We start from the raw sequence: 11,565 nt of genomic DNA on the forward strand, positions 1-11,565 counted from the left end.
AAGCAAATAGTCGTCATCCTGCTCAATGGTTATAGTTCGCAATGGCAGCCATCCAGATAAGTAACGGTCCACGAAAACTCCAGACCTTACATTTTCCGGTTTTTCTTCTGCACATTTTCGATCAAGCGAGGTTCCTCTTTTTTCTCGGAGTCCTTCGACTGAGCATTCTTCGCTTCTTGCTCACGCATTTGTCGAGTGACCTGCCAGACGGCGCGTTCCACTTCATTACCGAGTTCCGGCACTTTTAGCACCCGTGCGACTTTGTTGTGGGTATCTTTCGTTAGTATCAATTTCTCCGGCGGTGCGGTGCCATCGACGATCTCGCTGCGCGTGACAAAGTGGAAGTCGGGCGAGTCCGGTGCAAGATCCTCGAACAATTTCTCTACCTCGTCGGTTGATTTGAGTCGGAAGAGCCGGTTGTCGAGAATGAAATCAAGGTGGTCGGAGCCTTTCAATGCTGCCGCCAATGTCAGTCATGCTCCTTTGCAAAGTCACAGCCATCATCTGGAGTACCCACCGTGCCAGTGTGACCAACATCGATATACTGTATAGAAGAAGGGGATATTGGGTAGGCTGTTTGCATCAGTATTTGGGACTACACGTGCTGGGGAAAGTGAGCATACATTGGTATCAGCCCGAAGGGAATGGTGAAGGGCATGGCCACCATACTGCCAATGAAGCGGTTCCAGTGTAATTGTTTCCGTTCTCGGGCCAGCCTGGCCATAATTTTGGGCACATCCTCCTGGTGCATGACATTGCCCGGGTAGATGACATCGAACTTCTTGCCATCGGTGATCTGCTCGGCCTGCAGCTTTGGATTTGAGGGCGGGAAGCTTTTCAACGACCATTCCTGATAGGGGATCCGCTGTAAGGCGCTATTCCCGTATGTGACCACCTTTTTCTTCCATCCTGACTCTGCAGCTTCCCAGTTAGACCATGTCTCGGCGGCCTTGGTTGTTACACGGTCGATGAGCCGTGGAGTCGTGCCCGCTTTGACGGGACCGCGTTGACAGTATATCAGTGCTTGTCGCGTGGTCAGAGGGAGGAGGAAGATGCGCATAGCAACTGTGGTGTGGGTGTAGATGGAGGCACTCGTTGGTGCTGGTATTACTGGTGCGTCTAAACCATCGCGTAGATTTTGGGGGGATGAAGACCTGCTGCGTATTTGCTACCTCGGAATCTTGATCTGAGAGCGAGAAAGGGAGGAGAATGAATGAAATAGTCAATGCGAAGCAGGGGCACTCTTAGCTTTCACCAAAGTTTTTCTCAACGACTTCGCATGGGAATTCCAACTTCCATCTGACCTTGTCGTCATTAGCCAACGACTGCGCCACAAATGAGATCAAGATCCACCACAGCACAGCCACACTAGATTCGGGATCGAGGAACATAATTTAACATGTGTGAAATTTTGCAACGAATATAACCACAATTCATCACTACTGCAAAAGTAGCCAATCCTCGATGGTCTAGGTTAGCAGCACATAGCCAATGGTTTGCTGGTATCGTACTAATTGTCTGATAGTGGTCATGAGTATGTTCACCCACTGCGCAATTTACAGCCATCAAAATCTAACAACAACCACAGTTTCCGCTTGTCAAGACATCCTTAACGAGCGCGGGAGACCAGGGTTCGATTCCCTGTCGGGGAGATTTCTTTTTGCCATTCTGTGTGGCATTGTAACTCGAAGATATGAATAATCGACTTGTGGTTTATCTATATCTTTACCAGTGGGATTTAGGCGGAAGCCGTAAAGTGGGGGCGGGAGCAAGAGATTAGAGTTGGATTGTAAAAAGGCACTCAATGGAATCTCTAAAGCGGCATGTGGCGGGCTTTCTCCGAGTTCCAGTTCCGGGTTGCCAAATTCAAGTTCAAGTCCTCTTACGCCAAGCGTCACTCCTGTAGTCTTGACATGGATGCGAGTCGCATCTCGTCTCCAGCAACCAGCCTCCATTCTCTGTTTACATATCGCTGGTCGAGACTTACCCAGACATAAATCTAACAACGACGCCGAATTTCCGATTCTTGGAACGAGCCTTATATTGCACAAGCACTCTCTTCTTAACGACCTCTTTTTTCCCTACCACTGACCAGGAAGCACCTTCATGACATGACCTGCTTCCGACACCGCAGCTAAGCTCATCATTGCCAGGCCGTGTGCCTGGTCGGCCTGGGATCGTGGGCTATGGCTCAGAATGGCTTTCCCTGGCTTTCACAATCTCGAGATCCAGAAAAGGATCCATCATTACTAGATCCCAGCCAGGCTATACCGCGTCCCGATGAACCCGCAGCCAGCCCTCGAGCCCCCTCCCCAAACCCACCCATACAGGGAAAGAAACAGTATTGTGCACAACAGCCTAAGAGACGTACAGGATCAGTCAAAGGACCGCCACCAGTGAAGCCTGGTCTGCTCAAGAGTCTGTCCGAACCCCAAGTATTCAAAGCGACCTCGCCATTACCAGTCCGAACGATCCCACGTAAGCTCTGCCCACCCACTTTGTAGTACGTTCTACGACTGACTCTACCATCCAGCTTGGGTTCGGGACGCAGAGGAAGACGATTTTGACGACACCGAATATTCCTTACCGGGCAGCCCGGGTGCGGCATTCATAGCTCAACACAACCATAGCCCAGCCGCTCTTCAACGCCCTCTCCTGTCGAGCAAAGCACCCGAACGCGATCAGAACATAACATCCTCAGGCGACACGAGACCGGAACGAACCTCGAGATGGGTTACGTTCGCACGAGCAAGTGCATATCCCCGAGAGACCTTTAACGGAGAGAAGGTAGATACCGAATATCTCGATCGGAACTTCACGGACTACTCCAAACCCTGGTTGGCAGATCACGAGGAGGACGAATTAGAGGGCAGCAGTAGATACCGTGCGTTCCGAAGAAAACGGCAGGCATGGTATCTGCGAGCACAGTTTACGATATTACGGAATCCCTTCATCCCTCTGGCATTCCGACTTACAATTTTTGTTTTTGCACTGGTAGCCCTTGGCTTGGGCACGTCCATCTGGAGAGAAACTGGAAGAATCACACATTGCATCGCTGAGGAGCCTCGGAGTTTTGCTTGTACATTATTGGTGGGAGAAGGCCCGCAAGACTACTACCGCGACCCATCGGGTCTGATGGCAATCATTGTGGACGCCATTGCTTTGATTTACACCGTCTACATCACGTATGACGAGTACTTTTCCAAACCCTTAGGACTACGACATGCTCGTGCGAAGGTCCGGCTGGTTCTCCTCGACCTTTTCTTTGTGGTCTTTCAGTCGGCGAATTTGAGTCTCAGCTTTGAGTCCTTAACAGTGGACGAGGGAGCCTGTCAGGTGGGCGATTCTGCGAGGACCAATTCGAGATTCGATCATGTCTGTCATAGGGCGCAAACTTTGAGTGCGGTGTTATTGGTGTCCCTAACGGCGTGGCTAATGACTTTCTCTGTCAGCGTTTTGAGGTACGTTTCGCACCTTGAATACGAGATGGCACTTGCTAATTATCTTGCAGATTGGTGGAAAGAATCAATACAAACTAGGTATTCGGTTAATATCAGGAGTATCACAGCCACTCTCGCTATTGCCACCGGTGGAGATGTGCCATACGAAACCTAGGTCCTTGATAGGGAGGCATTCTTCCACATTCTTATGGCATCATTACACTTGCAAGCATGGACCATTGTCGCCATAAATTGGGTCTTTTGTGAACCAATTCAGAGTGGCGATTTGCTTGACTTGCTCTTTCTCGTCGGATCGTCCATAACACATGTCCCACGAATTACCCACGGGATAACTCCCAACCATCTGGAACCCGCCATAGTCCTGGATCAGACGATGGCTAACGCCTGCGGGTATGATGACAACATCGCCTTTCTCCAAGATCGGTTCGACACGCCCATCGTTGTCTTCATGACCAAAGCAACATTTCGCTGAGCCCGATGCGATGGCTAGGACTTCATGAGTATTGGAGTGGAAATGGGAATCAGAATACATGGTGTATCTCCATTGAGGAGACACTTCGCCAACCGATTTTAAGTGTGACTCGATTATCGAGGTCGAGGACTTGGGGAACACCCCATGGTATATGAGCAAGGGTCTACCTTGGATGGAAGTGTTGGGAAAGCCCTTGAAGGCGGGGATTTGATGTTTAGATACTCGCAAGGCGCTCAGAGGGGTGACGGACATATTGAGTGGGCTGGGCTGGGCTGGGTTCACTTCTGAGTATTTTCCCCCTCAATATGATGAACACTCAATGGAGTGTGTAATGAATCAATTGTAAAGTATTGCTATATATAATTGTATCATCATGTCGGATTATCCCCCCGAGTGCTTCGGGTCATTTGCCTGATGGAAGTGGGATAAATGGTTTATCCGAGAATGCACCGCCAAGATAGCGTCACTTCTCTGGGGATTGAATCACTAGTGACTATCCAGGCTGCCAGCGCTGCTGGTGCCATTTTAGGGCCCTTTGGGTGAGTAAACCTGGTATCATAACCTAATCCATACAGCCTTACCTTCATCTCAGTCACTGCCTGCCTTCAAGTTCCTGCGCCGACTCTCACCACCTGCCTTCCCCTACCATCTCGTCTTCATCTTTACGACGCTTCATCTCCTGTTCATGGTTGTGCTCTCTTGAGCCACACTGTAGCAGGTCTTCCAGTCCAGACCAGCCGCTCTCTGGGACAATCTCCGACCTTCATCGAATTCCCCAATTTCACTTCAATTCACGCACTCGATCTACCAACGGCCACCTCCGAATCGCAGGCTACGACTTTGGCATTCTATCTCCCTTGAAATCGGTTTCTCTTCCCAGATATCGTACTCGTCCTCCTCAATCGCCCCCTCTTGACAGGCTCCTTCATTCCCACGAACTTCACTCCTGATTGAGAGTCGCCTCCGCAATCATGCCTCCCGCCACCACAGCGTCAACTCCTGCTAATCGGGCTCGAGATGATCTAGATTCAACGTACGTTGATCGATATGCCGTTCCTTGTACACTGCTAACTTGGAGACAGGTGGACCTATCTGGAAAAGAGCGTCAACAATGTCATGACCAAACTTCAAGAGGGTCTTGATATGAAGACTTACATGTGAGTGCAGTTCTAACCATTTCTTTGTACCCGTACTGATCAAGTTGCAGGGGTGTCTACACTGCCGTCCACAATTTCTGCACATCCCAAAAGGCTGCTACCACTTCTGGCACTTCTCCCGGCACATCCCCCCTCAGCGCAAGCCATAGGGGTGCACATCTCCTCGGTGAAGAGTTATATCAACTACTTGGGAAGTACCTCACAGAGCATCTTTACAGCGTCCTCCAAGCCTCAGAATCACATACCGATGAAGCCCTACTCACATTCTATATTCGCGAGTGGAAGCGATATACCGATGCTGCCAAATACAACAATCATCTTTTCCGATATCTTAATCGTCATTGGGTTAAGCGTGAAATCGACGAGGGAAAGAAGAACGTGTACGATGTCTATACTCTTCATCTCGTCAAGTGGAAGGATGACTTCTTCAAAGCAGTGGAGTCCAAGGTCATGGCAGCCGTACTGCGGCTGGTCGAGAAACAGCGGAATGGAGAGACCATCGATCAACTTCAGATCAAAGCCATTGTGGACAGCTTTGTGTCACTCGGCCTGGATGAACAAGACAGCAGCAAGTCTACCCTGGACGTCTACAGGATGTACTTTGAGCGCCCTTTCATCGCAGCCACCAAAGATTATTACACCAATGAATCGAGGCGGTTTGTTGCCGAGAATAGTGTTGTCGAATATATGAAAAAGGCCGAAGCGAGACTCGAAGAAGAAAAGGAAAGAGTCGGTCTCTACCTCCATCCAGATATCATGAAGAAGCTCATGGATACCTGCAATGAAGCACTCATCGCGGCTCATTCTGTTCTACTTCGAGATGAATTCCAACTCCTCCTCGACAACGAGCGCACAGAAGATCTTGCTCGGATGTACAAACTGTTGTCAAGAATCAAGGATGGCCTGGACCCTCTGCGCAACCGCTTCGAGGTGCACGTCAGAAAAGCTGGCACAGCTGCTGTGGAAAAAGTTGCTGCGAATGGTGACAATTTTGAGCCCAAGGTCTATGTCGATGCCTTACTGGAGATCCATGGCAAATATCAACAGCTGGTCAATGTCGCCTTCACTGGTGAGGCAGAGTTCGTCAGATCCCTCGACAATGCTTGTCAAGAGTTTGTCAATCACAATCGGGTTTGTAAATCCAACTCCACACGTTCTCCAGAACTACTTGCCAAGTACGCCGATCAACTCTTGAAGAAAGGTGCCAAGGCGGCCGATGAGTCCGAACTGGAGGAACTTTTGGTGCAGATAATGATTGTCTTCAAATACATTGAGGACAAGGATGTCTTCCAGAAGTTCTACTCTCGCATGCTGGCAAAACGCTTGGTCCATACAAGCTCTGTTTCTGATGATGCTGAGACTAGCATGATCAGCAAGCTCAAGGAAGCCTGTGGTTACGAGTATACCAACAAGTTACAACGGATGTTCCAGGATGTACAAATCTCCAAAGATCTCAACACCGCCTACAAAGATTGGCATGACAAGATTTTGGAAGACAGCAACGACAAGCGAAGTGTCGATTCAACATACCAGATCCTAGGAACGGGTTTCTGGCCGCTGAATGCTCCCAACACCCCATTTGTTCCTCCCCAGGAAGTCAGCAAAGCGATAGAGTCTTTCACCCGCTTCTATGATCAGAAGCACAATGGCCGAAAACTTACTTGGCTATGGCAGTTATGCAAAGGAGAAATCCGAGCAAATTACATCCGAAGTCAGAAAGTGCCATATACTTTCCAAGTCTCTACATATCAGATGGCGATACTGTTATTGTTCAATGAGACTGACAAGCTTGATTACTCAGAGATCAAAGATCTCACCAAACTGACCGACGAGACAATTGAACCAGCCATCGGCATTCTTTGCAAGGCTCGTGTTCTACTCCCATCCCCTGAGGATGGCAAAGCCGCCCCAGGAACGAAATATGCTCTCAACTACAACTTTAAGAACAAAAAGGTCAAGATTAACCTGAACATTCAAGTCAAGTCAGAGCAAAAGGTGGAATCGGAAGACACTCACAAGACGATCGAGGAGGATCGGAAGTTATTGCTTCAGGTAAGTCTGTGGTATGATGGAAGTCTACACAATACTAACAGGTTGATAGGCTGTCATTGTTCGGATCATGAAGGGTCGAAAGAAACTCAAGCATGTTCATCTTGTTGAGGAAGTTATTACCCAAGTCCGCAATCGATTCCCCCCAAAGATTTCTGACATCAAGAAAAACATCGACGCCTTGATGGAAAAAGACTACCTAGAGAGACTCGACAACGATGAATTGGCATATATCGCATGATCAATTTAACTAGGCTCGTTGATTGAAGTAGGATCACAGACACAAGCTTGGTTCCCATCTAACTCCAGTTGTGCATTTCCACGGGTGGTGTTTGGAGCGGTTTAGCGAACATGACAGTTTCATTTTACGATCTTGATCAAGGAATGCACAGCTACCGGGTCTTCATGCTCAGGCGCTGAGGCCAGAGTCGAATGAATGACAAGGAAGGCTTGGACGGTATCAGTTGGTGCCTTACAAGCTCGGAAGGATCGAGCATTTTTGGGCATTGCAAAGGAAGGGAAGGCAGCAACCATATCATTTTAGTGTTTTTCTTCCCAAGTGGTTACATGGTACATGACGAGCGATGATAACATGACACATCTCGCGATGACAACCGCTAGTACCGTGAGTTCCATGGGACGCTACCGGAGTCTCTTTGCGCCAGGAGATTGTGTAAGAGTGGTCTGGTCCAGCAAAAGTGGACTGGTTGAAAGTCGGAAGTGCAACAAAACCAAAAACAACCGAAAGCAGCGAACTCAGACCGGGCAATCATTGAGCTTAAATATCAGCCTGCAATGCGCCCGGCTTTTGAGGTAAAAAATGTCAAACAAAAGTGCAGAGAGCTCTCATCGCAGTGGCTTTTCTTGTGCTCTTCAATCTTCCTTTCGTCGCCATGTCATGCATGCGTTCAGTAATCCATCCCCCCCTCTTGTCACATCTAGTCAGAAAGACATGGTGTGATCGTAGAATGAAATGAAGACGAGGGAACTTTTGGGAATATGTATCGGCCAGGTTTGCAAGAGGATATCTAGTTGGTGTTTGCTATTTCATTGATTCGTCTCTCAGTTAGTTACTTGCATCGCCAGCGTCCTAGGCTCACGGGGTCTCAGAAGGCTCGCAATGATTATCGCATACCATGCCGTGCCAGGGCATACAAACACGCACGCACGCACGCACGCTCTACCCCCTCTCACTCTCGAGTATTGGGCAATCCGCCCACCATTCCATCCCGTCCACGTGGAGACGATGTCCCTTAACAACTCAGTCAGTCACCACCCCTCCTTTCACTTCTCGAACCGACCCTAACCATCTGCTTTCCCAGTTCCGCCAGGTGGTTTCGTCGGCTGCTGCTGCTGGACGCGTTCCTTGGCCCAACTGCCCCAGGAGCTGAGGTAGGCCCCAGCTTTTGCGGCATTTTCGCGTGCCGACGCCTGCAGCTGTGCAGTGTCGACGTTGGGTTTCTGGAACTGGGTCTTTGCGGCGCGGTCGCGGAGTGATGAAGCCCAGCCCAGGGTTGCTGTTGCTGTTGTTCCTGCTGTCGGTGGCGACGTGGAGGACGCGGTTGTGGTATCGTTGAACGAAGGAGGATGTGATGGCGCACTGGTGGTCTTGTCGGTCGCCAACGATGGGTCGACGTTTTCCTTTGGCTTGACGGCGTTAAAATCTCCTCCGACAATCTCCCAGTCCCCTCCTGCACCCTCGCGAGTCTGGCTTGCATTGCGACTTGTCTGCTGTTGTTTGGTCTGTCGTTGCTCCCTGGCCTTCTCCACTTCGGCCCAGAAGCGAGCGACACCCGCACCCACTCTCTCCTTGCCGGAGGCGAACGTCTTGCCTAGTTGTTCTCTTCCCTCTCTCACCCGTTCGTCGAGGTGCAACTCCGCCACGGTCTGCTGGACTCGGCGTTGCACATCTTCAACATTTAGTCCGCCGGCTGTGGGGTGGCGAGGCTCGATAATATCAAAGACACGGTGTTCTTCCGTTAAACGATTGAATAGCGCGAAGTTGTTCGTCTCTCGCCACATGGTGAGGAACTCCGGGTTAAAGTCACTGGCTGTGTCGTCTGGGTCTGGGTAGTGTTCAGTGTTGCTCACGCTGGCGGGAACATTGGCTTCCGACATCGCCTCGTGATATACCTGGTATGCCATCGAGCTGAGGAGAGATAAGACATATTCTTCAAACTGGAAGCGGATAGCATCTTCAGACCCTGCGAAACCCATGTTTTTGGGCCTTGATGGATTCTCAGGATCCCACGTGTCTAGTACAGTTTGTGTGAGACCGTCTATCCAGCGGCGATCTGCAGCCGAGAGGGACAGTGCGGTGCGCAGAGATGTGGAGGTAATTGTGATACTGTTGGATTCATCTAGATTGATGAGAATATCCGAGTAGCGTTCTTTCTGTTGCAGGAGAAGGCTATTTGTGGAGCCAACAACATAGGATTTCGTATCGTAATCAGCGAGAATATCTAGTTGTTGAAGCGGCGTATATGGACCGAAGAAGGATCCCTAGCAGATCGAGATTAGTTTTCAGATCGTTCTAATCGCCAGCAGAGGGAGTACGGACCTTGCCGAATAGCTGTAATGGCAAGCCCATATATGATAGCACTGCTGTTGTCAGCATACTCAAGTTCAAACGTATCTCATTACAGCTGGGACCATCAACGTACAAGAACTCCGTTCACTTGTCTTCAGTGTTGTCGGTCTCTCAACAGTGCGACTATAAGAATCAAGACTTGGATCGGCAGAATCCTGAAGATTTCGAAGCAAGCCCGGAATCAAAGATATCAATGCAAACTGCATCATGCAAAGTCGTTCACATTTGGAACCGAAGAATAGCATCTGACACCCCAAAGGACGTAAGCAGGTGATCCAGATGGAAGGTACATCGAATCATGAAACCTTGATGTGCCCGTACCTTTCTTTGCAGAAGTAGACATTTGACCAGAGCTAATGTCTGATGCCTGAATTCGTAGATCATTTCGCGTAGAGATAAGCCTGGTGGAAAGTCAATCCTCGAGTTTCAACTTGCCAAAAAGGTCGAGACTTTGCACAGAGAGCCCAGACATTCCTCAACCGAAAGGCCGTAGACATACCAAAGTGATGGTCTCTTCCATCCTCAAGCGAGGCAGGACCTTTATCGAGGCTTGCTTGGAATTCCTACAACGCCCCGATCCGACGGTCAGGGCCTTGAGCATCAGAAACCTCGTCAAGGCCATCAAGACATACCTTTAAAATGGTGATATCGGAGAAGTCCCTGTACCACAGTCATTAGCACATAACTCCAAGTCAACCCACCACCAAAGCCGAACACGTGGACTAGCTTCAGATCACGTAAATGAGAAATCGGGGGAGAAGAACACTCACTCCTGAGCAAACCAAGCGGCAGTGACGACACCCAGGCGCTCCCTCAACTCTCCCATACCCCTCGCGGTCTGCGAAATGACGACCACGGCCTTCTGCACCGTACTCCTCGTTACGCTGGCAGACCTCCGCTTCAACCTGTCCGACTTGATCTGCCTCGTGCAAGCGATGCCGAAGAGACTCGTTGCCGTGGCAGGCAGATCACCACCTTTGCCGCGTGGCATTGGCGGGGATTGCGTTTCCTTCGTCGTCGTCGTCGTCGTCGTCGACTGGTCATTTTGACTCTCTGCGTCCTTAGTGACGCTCGTGGTGTCAACATCGGCCGAGATCTTATCAACTGCTGGAGTGGGAGACACATCGCCTTTGTCGAGGAGCGCGAAATAAGAGAAGTCCTCGAGCATGGCGTGTGCACCGTCGGATAGAGCCATGAACGGCAGAAGCGACCAGTCGTTGTTCTTGGCGAGATTCTCGCCGACCGGTTCGACCCAGAATTCCACCTCAGGCCCGCTGTTGATTGCAAAAAAGGGTAGTGTTAGCCAGCAGGTCTTTCGCGCCTATCGACGCCGATGGGATGCGTCACACGTTGCGTGCGGTCAAGTAATCCTTAGGCATTTATATGAGACGGGAAGCTCACCGAGCATGGTGGAAGTCTACCACCACAACTTGGGGCGCTATCGGGGTCGCCATCTTGTTCTATTCCGTCTCAATCACAAGTCTCATTGGACTCTTGACGAAAGCGCGCTGCGAGGCGATGTTGATGGTCTGCGCGCCGGAGTGCACAACACATGGTGCAATTGATGTAGAAACATAAAATCAAGAAGTGAAGGGGACCAAAGTGGGTCGGTCAGATGGGCCAGCAAAGCACGAGGCGCAAGGCTCGAGACGCCGCCGCCAATTCGTCACCGTCTTGGCTGCCACTTCTCTTAGCCACGAAAGATAACGAAATCTCAAGTGCGACGGATGAGGGTATCATGAACATGATTGATTTAATCCATGTTTCTAGGTGTCTGTCTACTTTTAACCCTTCCTGATCGTCTCGCTGCATCCTCTTCTTCATTGACATTGCGCA

General features: G+C 50.0%; 6 protein-coding genes across 6 annotated transcripts; 2 read left to right on the forward strand and 4 right to left on the reverse strand.

Moving 5' to 3' along the window:
• Positions 1–86: 86 nt before the first annotated feature.
• On the reverse strand, positions 87–1,060 carry LTR84_006221 (uncharacterized protein; the record flags this gene model as incomplete). Its single annotated transcript, XM_064849782.1, has 3 exons — positions 87–457; positions 536–573; positions 624–1,060. The coding sequence occupies 3 exons, from the start codon at positions 1,058–1,060 to the stop codon at positions 87–89; spliced, it is 846 nt and encodes a 281-aa protein (XP_064703537.1).
• A 1,126-nt stretch (positions 1,061–2,186) lies between these two features.
• Positions 2,187–3,539, forward strand: LTR84_006222 (uncharacterized protein; the record flags this gene model as incomplete). The annotated part of the gene is made up of 3 exons (XM_064849783.1): positions 2,187–2,478; positions 2,534–3,461; positions 3,512–3,539. 3 exons carry the CDS (start codon positions 2,187–2,189, stop codon positions 3,537–3,539), a joined length of 1,248 nt encoding a protein of 415 aa, XP_064703538.1.
• A 118-nt stretch (positions 3,540–3,657) lies between these two features.
• On the reverse strand, positions 3,658–4,185 carry LTR84_006223 (uncharacterized protein; the record flags this gene model as incomplete). The annotated part of the gene is made up of 1 exon (XM_064849784.1): positions 3,658–4,185. One exon carries the CDS (start codon positions 4,183–4,185, stop codon positions 3,658–3,660), a length of 528 nt encoding a protein of 175 aa, XP_064703539.1.
• Positions 4,186–4,904: 719 nt separating this feature from the next.
• On the forward strand, positions 4,905–7,380 carry LTR84_006224 (uncharacterized protein; the record flags this gene model as incomplete). Its single annotated transcript, XM_064849785.1, has 4 exons — positions 4,905–4,966; positions 5,016–5,090; positions 5,141–7,142; positions 7,192–7,380. 4 exons carry the CDS (start codon positions 4,905–4,907, stop codon positions 7,378–7,380), a joined length of 2,328 nt encoding a protein of 775 aa, XP_064703540.1.
• Positions 7,381–8,441: 1,061 nt separating this feature from the next.
• On the reverse strand, positions 8,442–9,935 carry LTR84_006225 (uncharacterized protein; the record flags this gene model as incomplete). Its single annotated transcript, XM_064849786.1, has 3 exons — positions 8,442–9,641; positions 9,700–9,740; positions 9,803–9,935. 3 exons carry the CDS (start codon positions 9,933–9,935, stop codon positions 8,442–8,444), a joined length of 1,374 nt encoding a protein of 457 aa, XP_064703541.1.
• Positions 9,936–10,292: 357 nt separating this feature from the next.
• Positions 10,293–11,183, reverse strand: LTR84_006226 (uncharacterized protein; the record flags this gene model as incomplete). Its single annotated transcript, XM_064849787.1, has 3 exons — positions 10,293–10,389; positions 10,500–11,003; positions 11,131–11,183. 3 exons carry the CDS (start codon positions 11,181–11,183, stop codon positions 10,293–10,295), a joined length of 654 nt encoding a protein of 217 aa, XP_064703542.1.
• Positions 11,184–11,565: the final 382 nt, after the last annotated feature.

This window comes from Exophiala bonariae (assembly GCF_035927105.1).
Source record: "Exophiala bonariae strain CCFEE 5792 chromosome Unknown scaffold_23, whole genome shotgun sequence".
NCBI classification, from domain to species: Eukaryota; Fungi; Ascomycota; class Eurotiomycetes; order Chaetothyriales; family Herpotrichiellaceae; genus Exophiala; species Exophiala bonariae.